We start from the raw sequence: 16,236 nt of genomic DNA, 5'->3' as shown, positions 1-16,236 counted from the left end.
AACCTTAAAGAAAAACAATTCTTAAACTTATTCTCCTTGTATCTGAAGCATTGAGCACAGTTCTTCTCCCTTGGTTTACATATTTTTGCGTGCTTTGCGCCTCACTTTTAAGTCGCTCTGGACAAATAACTAAAAGTTCCAGTTGTGATCGTTCAGTCGTGAAGACAGTGCAGACCTGTTTGATGGGAGCTCTGTCCACCTTGGATGTGTTCAGTGTGGGTGACTGTTGCGATGCTCAGTCTCCGCCTCTGGATGTTTTTGGGTCAAGGAGAGTTGACTGCAACAGTCAGGGCGGAACTGCTGGATGCAGCGTGTAGACGGAGCGCTCACAGTCAGGCTCACTCACAGCGGAGCTCAACAACAACCAAGTAGTTACTCTGACTGCGTGATTGACTCAGACTTCGCTTTGTTCTCACCACATTGCGGATAGCACCGTGGTTTGTTTATGGGCGTTTTGGAGGTGTTTGAACTTCCCTCACATTCTCCCCGACGTATTTTCACGAAGGGAGGCGGCGGCGGAGCGCTCGGCAGCCATCTTTGGACCTGCCTGGGAGTGGGATTCGACTGTTCTGGCACCCCAGTTACTTCAAGGGTGGGGATTTTAACCCACAGTAATTCACCCATATGTACGTTGTAATCGACTGACAGCGTTAAGAACCGCGAGGATTTAGCGTACAATACTGCAAAACCGGGGACGAGGCAGGAAGAACAGCTTTATAACCCTAAACTGTTTTGAATTACACGACATTCTCCTAAGCGCTGGAACCTGGCCTGTCAGAAGACGGTGAGTTTCAGCTAACTGGCTAAGCTAACTTAGCAAACATCCCGTAGGTTAGCCTGCTAATTTAGCAATTTCTGCAAAGTGACTCTTAAAGTTTGGTTTAATTCTACAAAATTCCTGTAGTCATTTAACTCTCCGCGGGGTAGATAGGCTGTTTATATTGCTTATATAGTTTTAGAGTATGACACGTAACTTAGCCTAGCTAGCTAACGTTAAGTTTGCTGTGTAGCTGACATTACAGTGAACCTGTGTGCACGCTTCTGAATGTTGCTTTACAATACGTTACATTTCACACTTTACGAGGTTGATTTGTTTGTGTCACAGCTGAAACAGCTGTTGGAAAGTGATAACTTTCAGCAAATCCCACTAAGTGCTCTTTCTCCAGTTTCACTTCATGTTGCAAGTCCGGCGAGGTGTTACCCAGCCACAGGTCATTTAACTGCGATAAAACGCAGCAGGTAGAAATTACAGTGTGGGCTTTGCTGTAAGGTGGGTCTTGGTATTTTTAATGTGTGTTTTAAATTGTCAGAGCAAACTACATTCACAAGTACAGTTACCAGTTCCTATATATAAGTATAGGACCTGGTAACTCTGGTTAAGCCAATTAGCCATCTTACTCAATTAACTTACTGTAATCCATGCCTGTACCACACACAAACATAAGATAAAAGCTGATTAGAATCAGTTTTATTTTTCCAAAAACTTTCCCAAAACTCTTTTCTAAAACGCTTTGTAGTAAAGACAGGTGGTGAACAATATGCAGTTTTGAGTGTTGTGGATGGATTGGAGGTGCTCAGTGGGAAACAATTTATCTGATCTACATTACTTCTAACATATAGGTTGACATAATAACTAAACTGATTTGTGTACCGATTTCTAAAAAGTGATGGCAGTTGCATTTTCAGGGCCCATTCCTACTCTCTATAGCAATGTGAACAGGAAATGCTGAGAAATGCAGCCCAATGAGGACACGCATTGAGAATTCCAGCCCTCCAGCATTGTTGTCCTGTCCTGCTGCATTCTTGTGCATATGTGTGTTAGGTGGAACGCAAGGATGTTTTATGAAGGTATGAGTTATGATCAGTCCCTTTTTTGCTCACGTGTCCACACTTTAAAATGCCAGCATGACATACAACAACAAAGCTCATTCATGAGCCACAATGTAGTAAAGAACAATGGCAATAAAGAGGCACAGTCTCACATGGTAATGAGGCTTTATTCCAGAGTTGTGGCTGCATCTGTGTGAAATAGTGAGTTGTTCAGTGTTGTTGTGAGACAAAAGATGTCTGCTTGAACTGGGGGCTATTTCTCACAGGCTGGGAAAGAAGTCTTGTGACTCTAGCGTCAGCTCTGCATCTGTTTGCAGCTGATCATCTGAGCTGCATGGACTCAGTAAACTTTCCTCAGTGATCTTTTACTGTCTACATCTGTACTACAACAGTAAAGCTCTGTAACAGACCATTTATTAGGCAGAAAATAATTAAAAGTTTAAGCCTGGTAGAGGAGCTGTAGGCCTGTTCTATATTATGTTAATTTCTGTGAATTTAAAGAGTGGAATATGATTACTGTGAATCTTAAAACCAGAAATATCACCGATCAGAAGAGGTAGGAACACTGTAGACAATTTGGAATGGTTGTTTTTGTATGTGATTTTTTTTTTTTGTGTGTGAACTGACCCTTTTTATAAATCATAGCCAGGTTATATGGGCAATGTTTGGTATGTGTGTTAACCAGGTGCTTACAGGTTTAACAAGTCGTCTTGTCACTGGAATTCTTTGTTTCAGTTCATAGTGAAGCACCAGTTGTTGCCTCAGTTTCTTTGTTCGAGCTGGAGATCGTCAGTTGTAAGATGTCTTTTTGTGTGCCCGCCTCACATCTGCCTGTCTACATACCAAGTCACTGACGGTGTGAGTGGAGGTTGTCAGGACACAGCCCACTGATTTCCTTGCTGTGTTGCTGTTACTATGGAAACTGAAGACTTATCTCTTGCTACCCCAGGATTTCCGACTGGCTATTCTCCACATTTGCACCTGACATCATGGTTCAGTTCAAGTTTTGCGTAGCTCTCTTTCGCTGCTTGCTGTCACACATATGGAGATTCAGAGAGCAGTGATTTTTACAGACAAGTTTAACTTTCACTTTACCTCTCAGCGTTGTGTACAGCTTCATTAATGTTATTACATCACAATGTGTTTAAGAGTGTATTGGAAAAACAACCAACATCCAAATGTAATGACCTTTGGAGCATAGTACTTCTCTGCTCTTTATTTAGTACTCAAGCCTTGTATTTTTACTTTAGACACAGAATATATTAAGTGTTATTACTGTGCTGTTATATTTTCTCTGTGTATTAATTTTGTTTTCCTTGTACTTTTAGCTCTGAACACATGAGGCCACTGTCTTGCAGATGAGCCATCGGTGGGGGCTTTCAAGTCGCTGTCGCAGATCCAGATAGTTGCTGGCGGCAGCGGCATTGCCCCCCCCCCCCAAACTCCCCATTATGCCCAACAGCAGTCGGGCGGGAAGCCTGAAGGACCCCGAAATTGCTGAGCTCTTCTTCAGGGAGGATCCAGAAAAGCTCTTCACAGACCTGCGTGAGATTGGACATGGCAGCTTTGGTGCTGTATATTTTGTAAGTGTTTTACATTGTAACACTATGGTGTGAGCCTAAAGCCATGTTCAGTTTGGCATTTAAACATGTGTATTCAGCCACATCACTCTTTCAGTGACACCGTTGTGGTGGCATATAGAGACACACAGCCTCTGTTAAAGCATAAGGCTGACTATATTCTATATGTTCATTACTTTAAAAAAATTGAATAAAAAAGCCTGACTACAGTATTAAATTAACTTTATCCTCTTAGTACTTTCTGACACTCCTTCAGCTTGTTTTTAACACCAAGCTTGCCCCATAGTTTTTCAGACCTGGATGTAAATTTTAAAAAATAGTCTAGACAAGACTAATATGTATACTCATTTTAATGTTTAAATGTTAATGTTCTTAAACAGCATGACACTGTAGTTTATTCATTATTCATAAGGGGCCTATTTCAGGCACTCTAGTGTTATTTAAAGCAGCCGGACATTACAACTGTCCAATGCACTTTTTGGGCAACATTGGGGTTCTCTGGCCAAGAGGAACATGCTACTATATGAGTTCTTATTAGTAGGATTAACTCAGTTTTTAGATTTTTATATTTTATAAATTGGCAAAATTAGAAATAACGATAGCTGTGGAAAACCTGTCATTTAGTACTATGAATTACTAATAAAAGGTTCAGTATTAATGGGTTTCAGCCTGCCAATAACTGTATGTATAGAACAGGCTTAGATGACTGGGCCTTTGTAGTCTTGACATTCCTTGACTTCATGACATTAATGAATCATTTTGTTTTATATCAGTGTTTGGCAACTGGAGGCCATTGTTCTATTAATAAATTGCATTTGATCCTTTCAAACATTTCTGCATATTTGAGAAGGATTCTAAAGTTCAATTGTTGGAGACTAACACCATCTTAGTGTGCCAGTCTAAAAGTATGACTCACTGAAAACGATTGAGCAAGAAAACTTTACAATGCAAATCACATACTGGTGATTTTGGTGTTTTATTTTTGTTTTAGTAGCTTGGAAAATGTAATATTTCTTGTGCGACTTGGTGCTTTTGTACAATGTATTAAAATGCTGTGATGAGCTACATAGTCTCTGTAATGTGGACATTATGCCAAAACACTTAAAAGCTTGCTTGTGTTTATTTAGGCACGGGATGTGCGGACAAATGAGGTGGTGGCCATTAAGAAAATGTCCTATAGTGGAAAGCAGTCCAGTGAGGTATGATAGATTCCATTAACATCATATTAACAGGCAATTGTTACTAAGTTTATTTGTAAACATTGTTTTGCTTGTTGTTATAATCCCCTGTTTTTTTATGGTTTGTCACAGAAATGGCAAGACATAATCAAGGAGGTGAAATTCCTGCAGAGGATACAACACCCAAACAGTATAGAGTACAAAGGATGTTACCTGCGAGAGCACACTGCCTGGGTAAGTTTCTCGATGATGAATAACAGTAACGGATAACAAGGGAAAACCAAATTCAATATAATAATAAAAATGTTAAAATGTTATTTTATTGCAGTTGGTAATGGAGTACTGCCTAGGCTCTGCTTCAGATTTGTTAGAAGGTGAGTTGAAAACTTTTGAACTGATAATCGCTGAATGAACACCAGCAAGGCTACAAGTGGTCTACAGTCAGTAGGGTTTCTTAGGCATGACCTCCTTAAACTTACCCTGCCTTTGCCTTGTCTGTTGCAGCTCACTTTTAAGTGGCTTTGGATAAAAGTGTAACGTGTAATGTAAACGTAGCCTCTTTTTAAACTTTATCCTTGTTGCTTTTTCTTGATTTTCATTGTTGTTTTTGACTGTGTCTATTCTAGTTCACAAGAAACCTCTGCAAGAAGTTGAAATAGCTGCAATTACCCATGGTGCTCTTCAAGGGTTGGCTTATCTTCACTCCCACAACATGATTCACCGGTGAGTGTGTCGAGAGTTCACAAGCATGCTGGCCACCAAGTGCTTATGCCCCAGGCTTTCTGTTTTCTATGTGGAGCTGTAATCATTCCCTATTATGTGTTTGACAGAGATATAAAGGCAGGAAACATCTTACTGACAGAGCCAGGGCAGGTAAAACTAGCAGATTTTGGTTCTGCCTCTATTGCCTGTCCTGCCAACTCCTTTGTTGGGACTCCATATTGGTATGCTATCAAACATTTATATTCCTCTGCAGAGCACTTAATTAAAATTGTTTATTTTATTTATTTATTTATTGCTTTATTTGTTCTCAGGATGGCCCCAGAAGTAATCTTAGCTATGGATGAGGGTCAATATGATGGAAAGGTGGACATTTGGTCCTTGGGAATAACATGTATTGAATTAGGTATGACCAATTTTTATATGACCTGATTTACAACATTTTATTGCATTTATGACCATCCAATGGCCAGAACTACTTTTGCTTATTTAGTGTGTCAGTAACTTAATATTGTGTTGTATTAATGTTGTGTTCTTCTTGCTCACATTTTTTCCAACTTCTTGGTGTAACCTGCTACTTGGTTTGTAGCTGAGAGGAAGCCTCCACTATTCAACATGAATGCTATGAGTGCCTTATACCACATAGCACAAAATGAGAGCCCCATGCTGCAGTCTAGTGAGTGGTGAGTTTAGAATTAAGTTAAAGTATCAGCTGGTCTAGTGTGTCTGAAACAGAGTCCATAAAATGATTGCAACTCTGATCTTTTGCCTTTTTCCTTCCCTTACTTTTAGGACGGATTATTTCAGAAACTTTGTAGATTCTTGCCTTCAGAAATTGCCTCAGGATAGGCCCAATTCTGAGGAGCTCTTGAAGGTAGGAATAAAAAACAAAAACAACAACAACAACAACAAAAAAAGCTAGATCAGACTGATTCTGTTTTAAGGCATTTAAAATCTTTTAGCTACATTAGAGTTAAGAATTTTAATCCAAAAGGGCTTCTTTGTGTCTTTCTCCAGCATGCATTTGTACAGCGTGGTCGTCCAGAATCAGTTTTATTAGACCTGATAAGTCGGACTAAGGATGCAGTGCGGGAGCTGGACAATTTGCAGTATCGTAAAATGAAGAAGATCCTGTTTCAGGAAGCCCACAATGGCCCCACAACTGAACCACAAGATGAAGAGGAGGTCTGTCACGTGACATTTTTAACTGTTTTCCCACTTTCTCTTTCTCCATGTCTGTTAACTCCTTTTAAGGGAGCCTGTATTTGTTAGTATTGTCATAACATGCTGTTAGATAGCAGTGCTGTAACCTTGTTACTGTCTGCTGTGTGTTCTTTTTAGGATCCAGAACACAGTGTGGGTAGGACAGGTACAGTGAACAGCGTTGGGAGCAACCAGTCTATCCCCAGTATGTCAATCAGTGCCAGTTCCCAGAGCAGCTCTGTCAACAGTCTAACAGATGCCGGTGATGACAAGAGTGAGGTGGACATGGAGGGAGACCACACAGTTATGTCCAACAGCTCTGTCATACACCTTAAACCAGTGAGTTCAGGTCAACGGTCTGCTCCGGAGTCATGTCTCATATGTGGTTCACTGTTTAGAATTGGTCACAGTAATTATGATGTTAATGTAATGCTCTGCATTTTTGCTTCTCTTTCAGGAGGAACAGACATATAATCAAGAGTTAGAACCTCACACCCGGCCAACTGAACCACAGTCACCGCCTGCACAAACCCCACGGCCAAAACGAAACCGTGAACACTTTGCCACTATACGCACAGCCTCAGTGGTAATAATACAGTTACTGTATTTGCAGATCATACATACGATTGCTAAAGTAACTGCTTTACAACTGTATAACTGCTTCTATACCTTATGGGAATTTTCCCCAACCATGGGTAGTTAAAATCTTTTGAGATATTGACCTTGTCATCAGTTTGACATGTATTGTGTTCAGCCGAAAACTTCAACTTTCTTTCCAACCAGTTGTAATGTAAAGAGAATCTGTGTTTTTTGTCTGCCAGCTCACGCGCCAAATTAAGGAACATGAGCAGGATTCGGAGCTAAGGGAGCAGATACTAGGCTACAAGCGCATGAGACGGCAGCACCAGAAACAGTTGATGGCTCTGGAAAACAAGCTGAAGGCTGAGATGGATGAACATAGACTCCGTCTGGACAAAGAACTGGAGAACCAGAGGAATAGCTTTGCCCAGGAGATGGAGAAACTGATCAAGAAACACCAGGCATCCATGGAGAAAGATGTACGTTTTCAAACTATTTTTGCATTCACCTTCTACTGTGCATTGACTATTGTTTTGCACAGACAATAATTAATAATTATGTCAAATTCTCTATCAGGCAAAAACATTTAGCAGTGATGAAAAGAAGTTCCAGCAGCATATTCAGAGTCAGCAGAAGAAAGAGCTCAACAGCTTCCTAGAATCCCAAAAACGGGAATACAAACTCCGTAAGGAACAACTCAAAGAGGTAGTGAGATTTATTTGAATACTTGATCTAAACTGTATCTATTTCTCATAAGTGTGCCTTTTAGCCTCACATTGTTAGCAAACAGACATTGATCAGTATTATAAAGCCAGTCAAACTAGTGACCTGCAATCTTTATTCCACATAGGAGCTGAATGAAAACCAGTCAACACCCAAGAAAGAAAAGCAGGAGTGGTTGTCCAAACAGAAAGAGAACTTCCAACACTTTCAAGCAGAGGAGGAGGCCAATTTACAGCGCAGACAGAGGCAGTATCTGGAGCTGGAGTGCCGCAGGTTCAAACGGAGGATCTTGATTGCTCGTCACAATATTGAACAGGACCTAGTGCGAGAGGTCAGTTCTCTGTCCTTAATGGTCCACATAATGCCAGATATGGATGAATTACAAGAAACAAAAACTGGTCCTTTTTTATTTTTTTCTGTATAACAAGCTTATATTTTTGTTGTATTTTAGGAGTTAAACAAGCGTCAGACCCAGAAGGACTTGGAACATGCAATGCTTCTCCGGCACCATGAGTCCATGCAAGAGTTGGAGTTCCGCCAGCTTAATACCATTCAAAGGACAAGGGTTGAGCTGATCCGTCTGCAGCACCAGACAGAGCTCACCAATCAGCAGGAGTACAACAAGAGGAGGGAGAGAGAACTCCGACGCAAGCACGTTATGGAGGTTCGCCAGCAACCCAAGAGCCTTAAGGTTAGAATAAGCTTATGGGTCACCTTCCTGCAAAATTTGCCATTTTTATGTCCAAATAATTCACCAAAGTGAAACAATCGGAACAAAATTCATAAATATAATTAAATCGTCTGGGAGTGTTCCTTGCTTGGTCTGAGAATAATAACATGGATGACAATAGTCATTATTATGCTGTTTCATTTTTGCTTTTCTCTACATCCTAGTCCAAAGAGCTACAGATCAAGAAGCAGTTCCAGGACACATGTAAGATTCAGACTAGGCAGTACAAAGCACTGAGGAATCATCTGCTGGAAACCACCCCAAAGTTGGAGCACAAGGCTGTCCTTAAACGGCTGAAGCAGGAGCAGCACCGCAAACTGGCAATCTTAGCAGAGCAGTACGACCACTCCATCAATGAGATGCTCTCAACACAAGCGGTTAGTGTGACACTGACAACAACTTGGAATCTAATGTTGAAATGCAATAAATTAACTAGAAGTAAGAGTAAATACTATATTTACCATCTCTAGTAGACGTGTCAAAATCATAAATATTATGTATGGGTCCTGATTTTGATTGTTTCTCTGTCCTTAGCTTCGTCTGGATGAGACTCAAGAGGCACAGTACAAAGCGCTACGAATACAGCTACAGCAGGAGCTGGAGCTGCTTAATGCCTACCAGAGCAAGATCAAGATGCAGACAGATGCCCAACATGACCGTGAGAAGAAGGACCTGGAGCAGAGAGTGTCACTCCGAAGGGCCCTGCTCGAACAGAAGGTTGCTCTCTATGCATTATTCTTGTGCAAAGATTAAACTTGTCTAACTAACTAAGATCTTGGTCACAATTTGAGTTGTAGAAGTACTTCAAATTCAAAAAGCTCAGCACACACAGTCAGGTTTTCAGTTATAGTTAATTACATATGATCCTGCTGAAGAAGGCCAGCAGAGATCTATTGATAAAATTAAAGAAGTAATTTAAATTTTCTTGTTTTCAGTTTCTATTTGCTAAATATGCACACACCATGAATGGATATCAGTAGAACACAGTAAAGTGTAATGTATTGTTTGTGTTGTTATTTACTTTTGTTTGTTTTTTTGCAAACTTTCTCTAGATTGAGGAGGAGATGATGTCATTGCAGAATGAACGCTTGGAACGAATTCGAAACTTGCTGGAACGTCAGGCCCGAGAAGTTGAGGCTTTTGATTCAGAGAGTATGCGTCTGGGCTTTAGCAACATGGTGCTAGCAAATATCTCCCCAGAGGGCCTCAGCAATAGCTTTCCTGGGGCTCCAGGAAACTGGAGTCACCATCAGCAGCAACACCCACCTGGGAGCTCCCAAGGGTCACACAGGGGCAGTGGCGGTTCAGGCACTGGGTCCAGCCATCACCTCTATCACTCCAGTCTTGGAGGGGTGCCTATGCATCAGTGCTGGGGTCAGGGTATGCAGGGAGGCATGGGTTCACAACCATGGGGCCACCCATCGCGCAGCAGTGGAAGTGTACAGAACAGCCCCCAAGCAATGGGGAGGACACCCTCAGGAGGGCGCAGTGAGCAGGCCATGAGTAGGAGTACCAGTGTCACCTCTCAAATATCTAACGGGTCACACCTCTCCTACACATAGATCCCCAGGGTTTGAGCGTGGAGACGTATAATCCAGCAAAAACAGCAGGACAGAGTATTGTCTGAGCTTTACTGCGTCTCTCTGCAACACTTCCCCTCACATTCTCTCATGTACAGATGTGGATGTGTGATGAAATAAATATTGCTCAGGTCAAAAGGGCTGGAAGAAGAGCAGCCCGTCCTCACGGCAGTTTATCGGCACACATACAGATCCTTAAATTTGTGTTACATAAGTGATTTCATATAATACTCCCATTGTTTTATTTACAGCTCTCTCCTATGGAATTTGTAGAATATATGTTTTGTGCTATTCACAGCCATTGCTCTCATTTTGCACATGAAACACTGTTGAAGTTTCTTTGACATGTGTTAACTATGTCCTTGAGAAGGATGGTGTCAAACAATCATGGTAAACTGATTTTATTTTTTACCGTTTCCTCCTTTAGTGCAGAAGGTCAAATTCAGTTAAACACTGACCAATTGTGACAGTGGTTAAAAACGCAGCAGGCCCAAGTGAATTTTTCTTTTTCTTTTTTTTTTTTTTTCGTTCTTTGCTGTTGTGATACCAGCCTGCTGTAATGGTCATTGTGATAAAGTATATGCCTCCTTTTATTTAATATTTTTATTTCACCTGATATTTTCTTCAGCTAAAAAAGAAACTAAACAAATTCAGAGCCAAATAAAGTAATCTTAACTGTTTCAGGCTTATATGACAACACTACTACAGTGCCTTTTAACCTTTGATCACACAATTCAGCCTCAGATGTTTAAGTTTAATATTTTAAATGTTATCACTTTCTAATCAGTGCCAGTATTTAGTTGAGTCTATCTTAACATAATGCCTGTTTTTATTTCCCAAGAGGTTCCAGATATTTTCCCAGATTATTAGATTTACTTTTATGCAGTAAAGTTGCCTAAGTCTCAAAAATGTTGAGAAATAGAAACTGACTTATGCATATCAGTAACTATAGCTTTAGGTCTTCAGAGTGGTGGTACGTCAGGGGTGAACTTAGAAACCCCTGTGTTACAGAGAATGTCATTGTACACATTCACAGGAGAAAACAAAATGATCTGCCTTCAAAAACAGTCCTAGTTTAGATCTGTTGATTTCTTTTTTTTATTAGTGCCTTTTAAAACTACTGCCTTTTTCAAAGCACTTTATACAACTAAATGTGTGGAAAATTAATATTTGACCTGGTGGATTAGTGTTTTGTCGGTACATATGAACATAGTTAAGGTGAGGTAACAAACTATTGAGCTATTCCCAAGTAGAGACAAAGCTAAGCAACATACACTGTGCACGACAGCATTTTCCCCTTTTTCTGCAGAAATCCTGCATAACTGTCATGACCATGACAGCAGGCTTGGCACTACTAAGAAAACTACACCAGTTAAAACTTTTGGGGCCCAGTTGGTTAACACTAAAAATTTAAAAGGTGCTAAGTCATAACTTCAAATCCACAAACAAGTGACTGGATCAAGCACATGCCAACGTTGATGACTTTGTAGCATACATATGTGAATTGAATCAACGCACACTCTTTAAAAATGGCAAAATACAAAATAAATGTGGCAAAAAGCACTTAGGTAGTCTATTAATGGCTCTAGTTCTCTTTTAATACCTGTTTCTTCTGCTCACTCCCTTCTCTTGGGTTTGTGGCTGACGGAATATCACTGGGGACAAATAGTCTCTCTGTTCAAGGGAGGATTTCCATACAGAGATTGTACAAACATGTAGATGAAAAAGCATATATATATATATATATATATGTATATATGCGCTCCCTTGAATCACATAGCTGGAGTTAAATGTTCATATGTATATTTTTTATTCAAGAAGACAATTAAAAACTAAACTCACATGATAAGAACATTTCTGAAACTAACTTTATTTAACTGACAGACCTACATCGATAACAGCAAACCTTTCACCCTCAGAGTTAAAGTGATGTCTAAACATAGCTCAAATTTCTTCTTGGTTGTTTGTGTACAGACAAAATGCCTCAAATGCATGTGTTTGCTGTCATTGCCTTTAAATGCCACTTATTTAGTCAGCATCTCTTCGAGTACCTTCCCTGCAGAGTTTATGGTCCCCCTCTGCATGTGTTTGTTGCCACTGCACTCTGGTTCAGAGCCACATTTGCAGTTGCTGGCTCTTTATGAATGTCAGACTGTGATATATTCTTGTCATGTTTGAGGACACAAAAATGCTGGGATCTTTTTCTTAAACAGATGGGATTTAAATTTTCCATGTGTGTATTTGTATAGATCTCCTACCTAAAAGGGTATGCATAATATCAAGTTACATATGGTTTGCTCCCAAAACCCTTATTTGTTTTTTGCCAAGTTACTAATTCCAGCCACTTTAACACACTAGTTTGTATTCATGGTTTCTTTTCTGATTTATTGATATTTGGTTAAGAAAAGGGGAATGTATTTATTATTATTGGCATCTTCCTTAAGTCAAAAGCCAAGGTCACGAGTTAGAATATTCGGCCAATGAATCCTCACGTACATGCCAACCTTAAGTTTCTAAGCACACTTTTATGTTGGGTTTTTTTGTTTTGTTTTGTTTTTTGTCATTTTTGCAGGTGAGGGAGTGTGGATATTGTCAGTCATAAGGCCTCCCCACTAAAGTGGATTTGTATTTTTTACCTTTTTTTTTTTTCTTAAACTATGATGTCAAATTTTGTCCTACTGACTGAAAGCATTTGGGTTATTGAATGAGAACCTGCAACAGAAAATGGTGATTGTTTCCACAGTCAGACACTGTGCCATACCTGAGTGGCCGAGCCCAGACACCGCTGTATACTCACTTCTGTGGTCTTTACCTAACATTGGTCTGGCGGCAAGAAATATATGAATCCTAAAAACAAGTTTGTTCTGGTCTGGTGCCCATAATTAAAAGGCTTGAAATGAAGACATGGTGACAGGCACATTAAGAAAAGAGATTGCATTTCTTTGAAGATGTCAGTATTCTTCTTCTTTGGCACATTACCACTACAACGCATAATAATCTGTATTAAATGTATAGATGGTGGAACTTGTTATTGAATGTCAGAGAGATTATGAAGATACTACATAAGAGATGGTAAAGTACTAAAAGTGGATTTAAATTGTGTAAAAAGGTTGATAAAGCAGATAAAATAGGATCAAATTTACTATTTTGTTTGTATTATATTTACCATTGTGTTGGCAGAGGGATATTGAACAGAAATCAGCTGTAATAAAGTAATTTTAGTATAACCTGCTGTGTGTGTGTGTGTGTGTGTGTGTTTTAATGAATGCTGCAGCAGGTTCTTACATTAAGGCCGGACAGGGCTTGTAACGGGCCCTGTGGAGGACCGGGGACCACAGCTTGGGAGTTCCAAGAAGCGGAAGTACATGCGTCGTGATATGTGACGAGCATTGTAAACAAAAAGTGAATGTTGAGCTGCCCTGATAAGGAATGCGCTCTCAACAATCTTTGACTTGAGTAAGTAGTTAGACAGTTTTAAAACATTAATAAATATTAATTTAGCTCTGCTTAAATATTACAGCTGCGCTTTGCCCTCGTTAATAAAATGCGTATCTGCCTACTGTTAACTGTAAAAGTTGCTCCAGCGGCTCTGCAGCAGCAGTTAACTGTGTCTCATCTTACTGTGTTTTACATTCCCGACGTGTCAATTGTGTTAATATAAATAATGTTAAAATCAAAATGCAGTTAGGGTTAGTTGTTGAGTGGTTAACGTCACCGACCCAACGATCTGATCTTATGACGAGGTAACGTTAGTTAGCTAAGGGAGATAGCATTAGCTACTTGAAGCTCACATATAGCTGCCAAGTTAGCCATAATTATTATCACTTAGCGTTTTCTCTACATCGAGGACATTTAACAACAGCGGTGTCATATCATGGATTATTTACAGTAACTAGTGCACACGGATTAGAGGAACTTTAGCTGTTGATGCTATTGGCCAGCTGACATAAACAGTGGTTATTTAGCAAAGGTTAGCTCAAATGTATGGAAGCAACAGTAATGTTAAAGTAAACATAACTAAAATTATTTGTAACAGGATAACAAAAAGTCAAACAGATACAGGTTAGCCACTGAGGAAGTAGCCTCTGTGATTTATGTTGTTGGTAATTGTCGCTCATAGAAGCAAACTAACATATAACGTTAAACTAACACAATCTCTAAGACAAAGTTTAGCTGTCGCTATTTGCTACCAACGTTGCTATTGCTGCAATATACCCTAGTTTTAGCTTATGTTATTTTATACCGAACTTCACGGTGGTGTAACTTGGTGTGTTTTTTTGTAAGTAATGATTAAATTATACAGGTATTAGCTACCTATAGCAGGACTTATGATGTAACTGTGATTGTAGATGTTAATAGGAAATATACAGATCTCTTCAATGGTTAGGTCATCAAACACAGTTCATACCCTTTGTGCAACATAATATGTTTTGCTGTGTTTCCTGTGTAATGCATGAAAGTCTATAAAACGACTCATGCACAGCTGTGTTCAAAATCGACCAAAGGATAGCAGAGAGGTTCAGCACACTGACAGCACTACAGCAGACACAATACATGTATATGTTATTTATGTTGTATGTCTGTTGTCATCATAGAGCTCCAGGATGTTGTGTGAAGTCCTGCTGTCATCGCTATGGTTCCTGTTTGTTATCTTCTGGGTCGAGACAATAAGTGTGTGGTTGTTTCTGTCCATGTTCTACCAGGACCGGGCTTTTTACCACTGGGGAGATGGGTAAGAGATGCGTTACTGTGATGAATCAGCTGTTCATAATAGTTTATTCATCATCAGATCAATAAACAAAAAGTACTCACTCTATACAGAAAAGTAGAATAGTGGTTACTTCTAATATCTGCAAGGCCTGGCTCAGGTAGTGGCATCTGCTTTTAGCTTTTGCAGCCAGGCAGAGCTGCCACTGAGCTTCCTGTCACTCTCTAATATGTGGAAGTTGTTTCTAGGGCTGTTGCAGTTATTTCTAGGGCAGTAGAGCAAAACAAGATAGGGTGGAATTATATGCATTGAAAGTTAAAGCTGTGTCTCCATTTTCTTGATAAGGCCCAAATTTAGACTTAAAGAGTCCTCAAACCTCGTCCTGAACCAGTGGATGGAAAAACACTTGAGACCTAATGGGCGATGTCCATTATGGGATTGGTGCTGTGCATGCTCAGTTAATGGGTGAGTGAACATAATCTTTTAACGGAGCCATTCTTTTGATTTTTACAGAACGTTTGCAGATGATCCTGGACAGATGATATACATGTTGAGCAGGTAGGAACTTGTCTTTACCCTGAATAATTGAGTTAATTTGCATTGTAATATGAATGTGCAGGGTCTAATTTTTCGTCTCTGTCCACAGAGTTGATACCCATATGCAGACCGAGGTGCAGACCTGAGACAGAAAAAAATGAAGAAGTGCATTGAAATGATGGAGGGTTGTTGCACTTATGTGGCTTTAGAAAATTTTAAGAAAAAGCAGTAGCTTATTTTCTTTGCACTGACTGCCTTGCATACTATCATGCGCAGTACTTGCCAATACAGTTAAATATAAGCCACTTAAATAATAGGCGATGGAGAAATTCAGCATGAGTGAAGGTGCAACTGAGACGTAGAGGAATGTCCTCTGATTTATGTGCATCACTCCCGCCTATGTAACCTTTATAATTTCACTTTGAGATTTTGGAGAAGCAGAATGAATGTAACTAAATGCTTGGTTCACAAAAGATGATTCCAGTATATCAGCCTCTTATTTTTGTAAAACTCTATTTTGAAACTTGCACTATGCAGCTACAGTTGTTGCTGTCTGCAGCTATTTTTGTGTTTTAAATAGCAGAAAATCCTTTGGAAGTTAGGAAAATGAATGTTATTAACAATTACCAGATGTTTTGTTGTATGTTTGGTGCCACTAACTTTAACAAGAGCAAATTTTGACTGTTGATGGTGGTGGGGCCATGTACTTGGGCTAAGATGCAAGTCGAAATCCGGCATGTAGATAATGATGATTTTATAATTTGATTAAGAATTGAATGTTTTTCACATTAGGAATTATCACATGCTGTAAATAAAATAGAACTACTTCAAGTTTGTCCACTTACTGATAATTTTGAAGAGGTCACGG

General features: G+C 39.7%; 1 protein-coding gene across 1 annotated transcript; it reads left to right on the top strand.

Annotated features, from left to right (window-relative positions):
* The first annotated feature begins 290 nt into the window (after positions 1-290).
* Positions 291-16,219, top strand: taok1a (TAO kinase 1a). Its single transcript, XM_026367558.1, has 23 exons — positions 291-784; positions 3,159-3,413; positions 4,538-4,609; positions 4,721-4,822; positions 4,917-4,962; positions 5,215-5,311; positions 5,419-5,532; positions 5,623-5,714; positions 5,898-5,991; positions 6,101-6,182; positions 6,326-6,493; positions 6,650-6,850; positions 6,969-7,097; positions 7,333-7,569; positions 7,667-7,795; positions 7,941-8,144; positions 8,265-8,504; positions 8,708-8,920; positions 9,078-9,260; positions 9,596-13,579; positions 14,719-14,855; positions 15,345-15,389; positions 15,478-16,219. Exons 2-20 carry the CDS (start codon positions 3,282-3,284, stop codon positions 10,103-10,105), a joined length of 3,045 nt encoding a protein of 1,014 aa, XP_026223343.1. The 5' UTR covers positions 291-784; positions 3,159-3,281; the 3' UTR covers positions 10,106-13,579; positions 14,719-14,855; positions 15,345-15,389; positions 15,478-16,219.
* The last annotated feature ends 17 nt before the right edge of the window (positions 16,220-16,236 follow it).

Source organism: Anabas testudineus, chromosome 13 (genome assembly GCF_900324465.2).
Source record: "Anabas testudineus chromosome 13, fAnaTes1.2, whole genome shotgun sequence".
Classification (NCBI taxonomy): domain Eukaryota; kingdom Metazoa; phylum Chordata; class Actinopteri; order Anabantiformes; family Anabantidae; genus Anabas; species Anabas testudineus.
The sequence above is the reverse complement of the archived record's forward strand: the minus strand, read 5'-3'. Positions and strand labels throughout refer to the sequence as shown.

Bases quoted from the DNA above. Each gene is read 5' to 3' on its own strand.
- taok1a (XM_026367558.1), top strand. From the start codon at position 3,282: ATGCCCAACAGCAGTCGGGCGGGAAGCCTGAAGGACCCCGAAATTGCT. The intron at 6,851-6,968 runs GTGAGTTCAGGT...CTTCTCTTTCAG, and splicing joins CTGTCATACACCTTAAACCA to GAGGAACAGACATATAATCA. The intron at 7,098-7,332 runs GTAATAATACAG...TTTGTCTGCCAG, and splicing joins CTATACGCACAGCCTCAGTG to CTCACGCGCCAAATTAAGGA.